Here is a 12,491-nt window from a genome sequence, read left to right on the forward strand (position 1 = left end):
GAACACAACATTTACATTGAAGGACTGATGTAAACGAACAGGGTAGAGTACAGGAAGGAAGGGTGGTAGTTAGTTGAAGCAATATGACTGAATTGTGGGGTATGGGGCACTGGCTGGAGCTACCCAAATCGTCTGGATACTAGTTATAGAACATGGAAACCTATCCCTGGGCATCGGTAGCCTCAGAATAATGCCTAAAGGTAAACATAGTTACTACCCGGACTCTCCCTCTATCCGCATATCCAAGATGGATGTGATCATCCCGTTCTCCCCAGATGTGCCCTGTGATAGCAATGGGCAGCGCATGTGGTGGGCTTTCCTTGCCTCCTCCATGGTCACGTTCTTTGGGGGTCTCTTCATCATTCTGCTCTGGAGAACTCTCAAGTACCTGTGGACCGTCTGCTGCCACTGTAACACCAAAAAGAAGGTTGGTCATATTCACATGTCCACACACAGCACATTTCCAATGCCTTCATAACTTGTGACAGAAATTGACTAATGTCTATGTTGCTGTTTTAGTGTGGCACTTTGGCTTCATACCATTGTGATGCATATAGAATTGGGTATTTTCTTTACTATAGGCCTGTGACAGTCTGTGCAATAATGCTTCCCCACCAAAAATCACTGAGCCACATTGTTACCTTTCCCCCAAATGAAAAAATAACAGTTATAACATTACAATACAGTTATAACACCTGCATAACATTGTAACGGTGATACTTGTGTGAGTTATTACATTCCAAGTGTATTTTATTACGTGTGAATTAGAGTATATGCGTTTTAGATGTGCAGATCTTTTGTGTAATGATTTGGCATAATATTACTGAAGCTCTTGAGCTCTGCCTGTATTCTTGACACCTGTTGTTCCAAGTGAGAATTATTTGACCTGTCAGAAATCAAACATCTAATCATCATATCAAATCATTTCAATACCGAAAGTAGAATTTTTTTTCATTTATTCATTATCAAAATGTTTGTTGGGAATTTTAGTTTTGTTTTTAGGGAGTGTTTGTTTTGTTTTGAGGTAGGACACCATTTAAAAAAAACACTCTGTGGCATATTTGGCCTAATGTTGAATGAACAAACACAGATGTATCACTTACAACCGCGTGTCATCTCGTTTCTTCATTGTCTGAAATTACACGAGCAGGTTTAGAACCAAAGCAACTTGTTAAAGCCATTGACATCTGTAGGCCTGTCATGTAGGCCTGTCATGTAGGCCTGTCATGTAGACCTGTCATGTAGGCCTGTCATGTAGGCCTGTCATGTAGACCTGTCATGTAGGGCTGTCATGTAGGCCTGTCATGTAGGCCTGTCATGTAGGCCTGTCATGTAGGGCTGTCATGTAGGCCTGTCATGTAGGCCTGTCATGTAGGCCTGTCATGTAGACCTGTCATGTAGGCCTGTCATGTAGGCCTGTCATGTAGGCCTGTCATGTAGACCTGTCATGTAGGCCTGTCATGTAGGCCTGTCATGTAGGCCTGTCATGTAGACCTGTCATGTAGGCCTGTCATGTAGACCTGTCATGTAGACCTGTCATGTAGGCCTGTCATGTAGGCCTGTCATGTAGGCCTGTAATGTAGGCCTGTCATGTAGGCCTGTCATGTAGGCCTGTCTTAGCAGTTGATGGATGAAAAGCAGCTGTGGTACTTCATACTATATATACATGCAGTATGTATATTCAGTTTATTTAATAGAAGTGTAACTCGATCAGACTGTGACAAATACACTAATTAAGAAAAGGTGAGATTGCATCTGAAGAAATACATTTTAGATACCTCTGGATATAATTACAAACTTTTCCATGAAGCGATGTTGTCCAGGAAAATATGTAGGCTCACACACACACACACACACACACACACACACACACACACACACACACACACACACACACACACACACACACACACACACACACACACACACACACACACACACACACACACTGTTAGTTGACAGGATTCCAACAGTTAGTCAGGAATAGTTCCCCCCAGTCTCTACCCTGGACACACCCCCACCACTGACAGCTGCTGTTCTATTACACCAGTCCAGCATTGTTGTGTCTCAATGAGACATTCTTTAAAAGCATCATCATTTGCCAGAACCATACTGTGTGTGTCACTAGAGTGACCAAATCTCTATATCAATAGTTGATAAAGGTGGCAGCAACACTAACAAGTTGCTGTAAATTTACAGCAAAACTTTTACAGTTAACTACTGTAATTCTATATTACAGTACAGTACTGTAAGGAGCAATGCATTTTGTGGGTTGAATGGCATTCCACTACACTTCACAGTAAAGTACTGTATTACCTGTTTTGCTGTATATTTACAGCAGCATACTGTGAGTTGTGGTGCATTGTGGGAAAATATTGTGGGTGGCAAAATAATCTAGGCTACATTAACATATTTTGAGGCATGCCTTGTAAGATGCTATATTTGTTGCATTTGTGAGAATACTGTACCACAGAATACAGTATCATACCATATTTTTTAAATAAATTATATTTGGCCTGTAAATTGACAGTAATTTACTGGCTACTGTGCTGCCAGTAATTTACTGTAAATATTGCAGGATTTTATTTACAGTGAATGCAGGCTCACCACTAGCAGTGCAAACCTTCATCCTACTACTGCAGTCTTGACATTCCCATGGCTGTGTATGGACTGTGTTTGCAGTCTTTACATTCCCATGGCTGTGTATGGACTGTGTTTGCAGTCTTTACATTCCCATGGCTGTGTATGGACTGTGTTTGCAGTCTTTACATTCCCATGGCCGTGTATGGACTGTGTTTGCAGTCTTTACATTCCCATGGCCGTGTATGGACTGTGTTTGCAGTCTTTACATTCCCATGGCTGTGTATGGACTGTGTTTGCAGACAATTTTCTTTGTATAATGCTGCTGTAAGAAGGGCAGCAGGCACCCTAGCGGTTAAGAGTGTTGGGCCAGTAACTGAAAAGTTGCTGGTTTGAATCCCTGAGGCGAGTAGGTGAAAAATGTCCCCTTGTGTAACGCTCGTCTTCCTCCTCGTCTGAAGAGGAGCAAGGATCGGACCAAAACGCAGCGTGGGTTGAATACATAATAATTTTAATAATAATAACGAAGACGAAAAAACACTTGAACAAACTACAAAATAATAAACGACGTTAACAGACCTGAACTTGAGAACACATAAAACATGAACGCACGAACAGGTAGGAACAAACGAACGAACGAAACGAAACAGTACCGTGTGGTGAAACAAACACAGACACAGCAACAATCACCCACAAACAAACAGTGAGAACAGCCTACCTAAATATGGTTCTCAATCAGAGGAAATGTAAAACACCTGCCCCTGATTGAGAACCATATCAGGCTAGTTGAATGAACCCAACATACGGACGGCTCTGAAGGCTCAAGACAGACGGGCGGCTTTGACGGCTCAGGACAGACGGGCGGCTTTTTGAAGGCTCAGGACAGACGGGCGGCTTTGAAGGCTCAGGACAGACGGGCGGCTCTGAAGGCTCAGGACAGACGGGCGGCTCTGAAGGCTCAGGGCAGACGGGCGGCTTAGACGGCACTGGGCAGACGGGCAGTGCAGGCGACGCTGGGCAGACGGACAGCGCAGACGGCGCTGGGCAGACGGCAGACTCTGGCCGGCTGAGGCGCACAGTAGGCCTGGTGCGTGGTGCCAGAACTGGTGGTACCGGGCTAAGGACACGCACCTCAAGGCTAGTGCGGGGAGCAGCAACAGGGCGCACAGGGCTCTGGAGACGCACTGGAAGCCTGGTGCGTGGTGTAGGCACTGGTGGTACTGGGCTGGAGACACGCACCAAAGGGCGAGTGCGTGGTGTAGGCACTGGTGGTACTGAGCTGGGGCGGGGAGGTGGTGCCGGCTCTCGCAGCTCCTGTCTGGCGGGCGGCTCTGGCGGCTCCTGTCTGGCGGGCGGCTCTGGCGGCTCCTGTCTGGCGGGCGGCTCTGGCGGCTCCTGTCTGACGGACGGCTCTGGCGGCTCCTGACTGACGGACGGCTCTGGCGGCTCCTGACTGACGGACGGCTCTGAAGGCTCAAGACAGACGGGCGGCTTTGACGGCTCAGGACAGACGGGCGGCTTTTTGAAGGCTCAGGACAGACGGGCGGCTTTGAAGGCTCAGGACAGACGGGCGGCTCTGAAGGCTCAGGACAGACGGGCGGCTCTGAAGGCTCAGGGCAGACGGGCGGCTTAGACGGCACTGGGCAGACGGGCAGTGCAGGCGACGCTGGGCAGACGGACAGCGCAGACGGCGCTGGGCAGACGGCAGACTCTGGCCGGCTGAGGCGCACAGTAGGCCTGGTGCGTGGTGCCAGAACTGGTGGTACCGGGCTAAGGACACGCACCTCAAGGCTAGTGCGGGGAGCAGCAACAGGGCGCACAGGGCTCTGGAGACGCACTGGAAGCCTGGTGCGTGGTGTAGGCACTGGTGGTACTGGGCTGGAGACACGCACCAAAGGGCGAGTGCGTGGTGTAGGCACTGGTGGTACTGAGCTGGGGCGGGGAGGTGGTGCCGGATATACCGGACCGTGCAGGCGTACTGGCTCCCTTGAGCACCGAGCCTGCCCAACCTTACCTGGTTGAATGCTCCCCGTAGCCCGACCAGTGCGGGGAGGTGGAATAACCCGCACTGGGCTGTGTTGGCGAACCGGGGACACCATGCGTAAGGCTGGTGCCATGTATGCCGGCCCGAGGAGACGCACTGGAGACCAGACGCGTTGAGCCGGCTTCATGGCACCTGGCTCAATGCCCAATCTAGCCCGGCCGATACGAGGAGCTGGAATGTACCGCACCGGGCTAAGCACACGTACAGGAGACACCGTGCGCTTTACCGCATAACACGGTGTCTGCCCGTACTTTCGCTCTCCACGGTAAGCTCGGGGAGTTGGCGCAGGTCTCCTACCTGACTTCGCCACACTCCCTTCTAGCCCCACCCAATAAATTTTTGGGCTTGACTCTCAGGCTTCCAGCCTCGCTTCCGTGCTGCCTCCTCATACCACCGCCTCTCGGCTTTAGCTGCCTCCAGCTCTTCACGAGGGCGGCGATATTCTCCAGGTTGTGCCCAGGGTCCCTTACCGTCCAGAATTTCCTCCCATGTCCAGAAGTCCTGTGTATGCTGCCGCTGCTGTCGCTGCTCCCCGTTACCACGCTGCTTGGTCCTTGGTTGGTGGGTGATTCTGTAACGCTCGTCTTCCTCCTCGTCTGAAGAGGAGCAAGGATCGGACCAAAACGCAGCGTGGGTTGAATACATAATAATTTTAATAATAATAACGAAGACGAAAAAAACACTTGAACAAACTACAAAATAATAAACGACGTTAACAGACCTGAACTTGAGAACACATAAAACATGAATGCACGAACAGGTAGGAACAAACAAACGAACGAAACGAAACAGTACCGTGTGGTGAAACAAACACAGACACAGCAACAATCACCCACAAACAAACAGTGAGAACAGCCTACCTAAATATGGTTCTCAATCAGAGGAAACGTAAAACACCTGCCCCTGATTGAGAACCATATCAGGCTAGTTGAATGAACCCAACATAGAAACACATAACATAGAATGCCCACCCAGCTCACGTCCTGACCAACTAAACAAGATTAAACAAAGGAAAATAAGGTCAGGAACGTGACACCTTGAGCAAGGCACTTAACCCTAATTGCTCCTGCAAGTCGCTCTGGATAAGAGCTTCTCGTAAATGTAAGAACCGGTTCATCTCCATTTCTGATTCTATAGGCTTGCTCTGGATTATGTCATCTGGCCGATCATGAATAACATTACATTACTTAATACTGTTTGTTGATGAATACACCTGGTATCGCTTTATTGTACAACTAATGAGGTGAGCAGTTAGTAGTCAGGTTACTTTAGCAGATTATTAGATCACAAATTAAGTGCAATCAATAGGGATACCTCCCTGTAGTGCACTACTTTTGACCAAGGCCCATAGGGATCTGGTCAAAAGTAGTGCACTATATAGGGCATATGGTGCCATTTGGAACAGAGCCTTATTCTCATCCTCCAAACTTGGAGAAAAACTCTAATGCGTAAAACTCTACAGTACAGGTAACAATGCATCATAGATGTGGCTAGACATTGAGTTCCGTGTTTAATCATCCAGTGCAGTAATCACCTCCCAACCTAATGCAGATCAGTGAGAGAGATGGCAAAGAGAGGGGAGGACTTGGACCTTCAGTGATCTCCCTGTCTCTCTTTCTGTCTCTGTCTCTGTCTCTGTCTCTCTCTCTCTCTCTCTCTCTCTCGCTCTCTCTCTCTGTCTCTCTCTCTGTCTCTCTCTCTGTCTCTCTGTGTGTCTCTCTCTCTCTCTGTGTCTCTCTCTCTCTCTCTCTCTCTGTCTCTCTCCAATCATCGTATCAACCATGTCTAATATAGAGGATTCAATCACTCTAATGAGCATGGATCTATTTGACAACACAGATTTGAGTTAGTCAAGAAAATAATAATCTTGTTTTGATGAATTATAGTAGTTGAGATGACCACTGCTGTATGAGCCAACACTAAGATAACTAGACCAGTGAGAAGAGTAGTGTGTGAGGTGTGACCCAGTATGAAACAAGACCAGTATGAGATTACTGTAGTACTCTCACTCATGTTTGCATATACAGCTGGTGAGTAAAATACCCATCTAAAAGTCATTATCCTCACTAAGCTCTTTCCCATCGCCTGCCTGGACGGTTAATATGAAAATCATGATTATTACTACTACGAGGGAAATAATGCTTTGTAGACATTACTAAGGGAAAGGGGTTCTTTGACTATCAACCTGTTGCACTATAGTCTGGTTCCAAACTGTATGTGCTGCTTGCAGCCCACTCCAAAGCGTTTTAACTAGTTTACAGATATGAAACAAACAGACAATCATATCTCTCAAAAATATCAAATTACCAGTTTATGCTACAAAACCATCTTTATAAGAGGCTTTAAAGATATGTTCTATTTGACAAAAAAATTAATGACGTAGAATAAGGCGTTGTTGGCAGAATAGATGGATGCAGTTCAATGCCTGGTTAATATAGCATATTCACCAATACATTTCTTGGTAGTTCAACAAATATTGCTATCAGGTTGTAAATCACAGCTGACCTGGTATATTGTTTGCTGCAATCAGTCCTTCGGAGAGAGAGAAGGAATAGAGAGAGGGGGGGCGAGAGAGAGGGGGGTGGAGGGGAGAGAGAGAAAGAGAAAGGGGAGAGGGGGAGAGAAGGGAGAGAAAGAGGAGAGAGAGGGAGAGAAAGTGGGCGGAGAGAAAGAGTCGAGGCGAGAGAGAGGGGAGACAGGGGGGAGAGACAGAGAGCGAGAGGGTGGAGAGAGAGAGAGGGGGGGGGGGGGGTTAGAGAGAGGGAAGAAAAAGCTGCTGGGGGGATGTCATGTCATTGGTTACAGCTGGTGATTTAAGGTTTGATACCGGAGCTATGAGGCATGCGTCGAAATCGCTGAACAGTTTATCGCTTTATCAGAAGCATGTGATCAAGCTTTCGAACAGCATTGGTTTGGTATTGGTTTGGCAGAAGACAAAAATGCTATCCTTTGCAGGCGCTATGGGGTGTGGGACGTTGTCTATAATAATTTGGCTGCTCTAAATTATTTTGATCAGCAGGTGCCAAAAGTGTACACTGTGTGGCTCAAAGCCTGGAGTAATGAACTTATTTTTGACACAATTGGCTGGAAATGCTCAATGCATTTCACAAGCTCAATGCATTTCACTCAATCACAAGCTAGAGCTAGAGATGCAGGTGTCATCTGGTTAGCTAGCAAGAAATGGGAATCAGTTTGCTAGCTAGCAAGAAATGGGAATCCATTTTCTAGCTAGCTATGCTGAACTTGAAAGACTGTTATCCACAGTTAGCATATCTCTTAGTTGTCAATCAAATGTATTTGGCATCAATCAAATGGGAGGGCAGGCATGTTTGCATTCAGTTGTCAAAACGTAGGTTGGGAAAACAATACATTGGCAGGCAAGCTGCAGAAGGGCGAGCAGTCTACTATTCCTATTGTTTATCAATGCAATTTTGTCTGCCGACTACAAGCTCATTTTTTGGGGGGAGGGTTTATCTACTGTTCCCTCGTTAGATTTGAGCTCATCATGCTCTGGCTAACATTAGTTGTTGATCTTGTTGTTATTGTTGTTCTTGATGATGATGTTGTTGTTGTTGTTGATGATGTGCATAGGCAACTGAGGGAGCGACACCCTACCTGTTCATGGTTGTTTGATCAATAGAACTGTAAAGTTCCCAAATGTAAGGCACTCCCATGGTATTTACATATTTGCAAAAATCCACTCTTTTGTGGCTTTTGGCGAATGCTTTCTAACGATCTAAAGTCACGCTGGTGCTACTGCCTGTAAACACACAGTCCAGTTCAAAGGGAATGATGACAGGCCTATGTGGCAAATGGCTTATTTAGCTCTGATTGGCTATGGCACCCCAGTCTGTGTAGAGTCTATCCTGAGGTGTGTTCAGTTCACTTGAACGTTTTCTACGTTACGGAATGGTTTGTACTGAATGACACATTTCCCAAAAACATTCTTGTACATTCTTGAACAGACTTTGAGGTACTTTTGCTCCTGTTTGTTGGGTGTGACGAGGTGTACCTTGAAGCAATGAGTGACGTATTTAAAGGACAGTGGCCGTGCTGACAGCGCTCCCCAACCCACAACCCAACCTCTCCCCTCTTTTCAACTGGTCGTTCAGTACAGCACCGTTTCCGTTCAATTGAACGTTCCAGAACGTAAAAACGTACTGAACATAACCCTGGACAAGACTTGACACTTGATTAGGTTTTATTTACTGTAGTGTCTATTAATTGTCCAAACGCACGGCCGCTTTCCCACTCTATATTGCTATAGAATTTTCACAAATGCCTTACTTTCATTCCCAAACATTCTATCAAAGTATGAAAATGTGAAAATGTCTATATCTAAGTGCTCGCTTCTCATACATTAAAAAAAAGGCCTGATATTCTTTCAGCGGGTGTATATGAACTGATTTTATTTCACGTTGCTAAAACGCTGTCAGTTCCACTTTAAAGCACAATGAGAGACTGGAACACTAGGTAATGATGAGTAAGCCAGCGTTTTTTTTTTACCAGATCGAACCAATGGAACGAACATTAATCACTCTTCCTCTCCCGTGTGTCATCCATCTCTCCCTTCCTTCTGCCCTCTCCTCTTTTGCATGTCACTCACTCACTCACTCACTCACTCACTCACTCACTCACTCACTCACTCACTCACTCACTCACTCACTCACTCACTCACTCACTCACTCACTCACTCACTCACTCACTCACTCACTCACTCACTCACTCACTCCTGTCTTCCTCTATCCTCTCTCCCCCAAGAATCACACACCCACACACACAGAAGTAATGTCAATCAGTCGACAGGCAACTGGCACGTATGTATGTATACAATGTGAATCCGTTTTTTTTGGTTGCTAAGCAACAAGCAAAGTAATTCATTTTAAGTGAAAATCCTTCCCCTTATGCAATTGTCTAGGCTCAGGATGTAACAGAGAGCTGGTTAGTGTAGGAACAGGAACACCGTTTCCCACCCAATCTGTGCATGTGATTAGCATCACAAACAAAGCACCTAGAATAGAGCAGGTACTTTTAGCATTTCATAGATGGAGGCTGATAATCTGTTCAGTTTCTCCTTGTTGTTTTTAAGTTGGCCTCTCTCTGTTTATGAGGGAGATATCTCCCCCCACTCGCCCACTGCAGTGTCCTGAAAGGGGAAGCTCCAGGCTGCTCTTTGAGCTCTAGGCTGCATCCCAATTGGCACCCTATTCCCTTTATAGAGCAGTACTTTTGACCAGGGCCAATAGAGCGCTGGTCAGAAGTAGTGCACTATATCGGGAATATGGTGCTATTTGGGACACAACCCTAGATTGACTGTATTCTCTGCCCTCATTACCTCCCTTTTAACATGTCTGAGACAACTGGATAGGTCAAAACAATCTCTCACATTGATTTCACTAAGACCTATACAGTCCAATCAGATCTGTGAAGAGGAGTGAAGGAGGGTAGAGGGGAGGGAACATCTATCCTGGAATGGAACAAAACCAGATCTCTTCTCTCCTCTCTTCTCTTCTCTTCTCCTCTTTCGCTCTCGCTCTCTCCCCCTTCCCCTCACCCTCTTCCTCCCATGGATGTAGTTTCCTCATCTGATGACAATGCTGTGAGATTAATGAACTGCTGATGAATAATGCCCATTATCAGACTGACTGTCAGGTCAGGGAAAAGAAGAAAGTGGTGTTCATGGTGAACACTACAGTGTCTGCGTCCCAAATGGCACCCTATTTCATAAATAGTGCACTACTTTTGACCATGGTTCTGGTCTAAAGTAGCACACTATATAGGGAATAGGGTGCCATTTTGGATGCAAACTATACCTGGCAATGGGAACCTGCTGCTACTGGTAAGCAGGATTGGGTAGGCAACTTTCAAAATGTAATCTTTTACTTTTGGTAATGTTTTTTATTTTATTTATTTGTTTTTAATTTCACCTTTATTTAACCAGGTAGGCTAGTTGAGAACAACTTCTCATTTACAACTGCGACCTGGCCAAGATAAAGCAAAGCAGTGCGACACAAACAACAACACAGAGTTATACATGGAATAAACAAGCGTACAGTTAATAACTCAATAGACAAAAGAAAGTCAATATACAGTGTGTTCAAATGGCATGAGGAGGTAAGGCAATAAATAGGTCATAGTAGCGTAGTAATTACAATTTAGCAAATTAACACTGGAGTGATAGATGTGCAGATGATGATGTGCAAGTATAAATACTGGTGTGCAAAAGAGCAGAAAAGTAAATGAAAACAATATGGGGATGAGGTAGATTGGATGGGCTATTTACAGATGGGCTACGTACAGCTGCAGCGATCGGTTAGTTGCTCAGATAGCTGATGTTTAAAGTTAGTGAGGGAGATATAAGTCTCCAGCTTCAGCGATTTTTGCAATTCATTCCAGTCATTGGCAGTAGAGAACTGGAAGGAAAGGCGGCCAAAGAGGTGTTGGCTTTGGGGATGACCAGTGAGATATACCTGCTAGAGCGCGTGCTACGGGTGGGTGTTGTTATCGTGCCCAGTGAGCTAAGATAAGGCGGAGCTTTACCGAGCAAAGACTTTTTAGTGTAGTGTAACTGTATGTGGACACCCGCTGGTCGAGCATTTCATTCCAAAATCATGGGCATTAATATGGAGCTGAACCCCCTTTGCTGTCATAACAGCGACCACTCTTCTGGGAAGGCATTTCACTAGATGTTGGAACATTGATGTGGGGACTTGCTTCCATTCAGCCACAAGAGCATTAGTGAGGTCGGGCCCTGATGTTGGGCGATTAGTCCTGGCTCGCATTCGGCGTTCCAATTCATCCCAAAGGTGTTCGATGGGGTTGAGGTCAGGGCTCTTTGCAGGTCAGGCAAGTTCTTCTAAATAGATCGACAAACCATTTCATTATGGACCACACTTTGTGCACAGGGGCATTGTCATGCTGAAACAGAAAAAGGCCTTCCCCAAACTGTTGCCACAAAGTTGGAAGCACAGAATCATCTAGAATGTCATTGTATGTTAAGATTTCCCTTCACTGGAACTAAGAGGCCTGAACCATGAAAAAATGATTCCTCCCCCACCAAACTTTACAGTTGGCATTATGCATTCGGGCAGGTAGAGTTCTCCTGGCATCTGCCTAACCCAGATGTGTCTGTCGGACTGTCAGATTGTGAAGTGTGATTCATCACTCCAGAGAGCATGTTTCCACTGCTCCAATGGCGGTGAGCTTTATACCACTCCAGCCGACGCTTGGCATTGCACATGGTGATCTTAGGCTTGTGTACTGCTGCTCGGCCATTGAAACCCATTTCATGAAGCTCCCGATGAAATGTTATTGTGCTGACATTGACTCCAGAGACAGTTTGGAACTCGGTAGTGAGTATTGTTTTTATGTGCTACGTGCTACGTGCTTCAGTACTCTTAGGCCCTGTTCTGTGAGCTTGTGTGGCCTACCACTTTGTGGCTGAGCCTTTGTTGCACCTAGACGTTTCTACTTCGCAATACCAGCACTTACAGTTGACCGTGGCAGCTCTTAGCACGGTAGAAATTTGATAAACTGACTTGTTGGAAAGGTGGCATCCTATGACGGTGCCACTTTGAAAGTCACTGAGCTCTTCAGTAAAGTCATTCTACTGCCAATGTTTGTCTATGGAGATTGCATGGCTGTGTGCTCGATGTTATACAACTGTCAGCAACGGGTGTGGCTGAAATAGCCGAATGAAGGTTGGTCCGCATACTTTTGTATATATAGTGTAGCTGTCCAAAATCTTAATCAGTAATGTAACTTTTGGATTACCCAAACTCAGTAACGTAATCTGATTACTTTTCCCTTAAGAGGAGTTAGAACAAAAATGTATATTACCAATTGAACAACATCTATTCCAGGATAA

The 12,491-nt window shown here is 45.8% G+C and overlaps 1 protein-coding gene across 1 annotated transcript in view; it reads left to right on the top strand.

Moving 5' to 3' along the window:
• The first annotated feature begins 238 nt into the window (after window positions 1–238).
• LOC120046735 (calcium-activated potassium channel subunit alpha-1-like) overlaps window positions 239–12,491 on the top strand; it is a 220,540-nt gene continuing 208,287 nt past the window's right edge. Inside the window, exon 1 of the mRNA XM_038992204.1 lies at window positions 239–427. Coding sequence (XP_038848132.1) covers window positions 248–427 — 180 coding nt within the window. The 5' untranslated portion in view covers window positions 239–247. The remainder of the gene's footprint in view (window positions 428–12,491) is intronic.

This window comes from Salvelinus namaycush, chromosome 4 (assembly GCF_016432855.1).
Source record: "Salvelinus namaycush isolate Seneca chromosome 4, SaNama_1.0, whole genome shotgun sequence".
Lineage (NCBI taxonomy): Eukaryota > Metazoa > Chordata > Actinopteri > Salmoniformes > Salmonidae > Salvelinus > Salvelinus namaycush.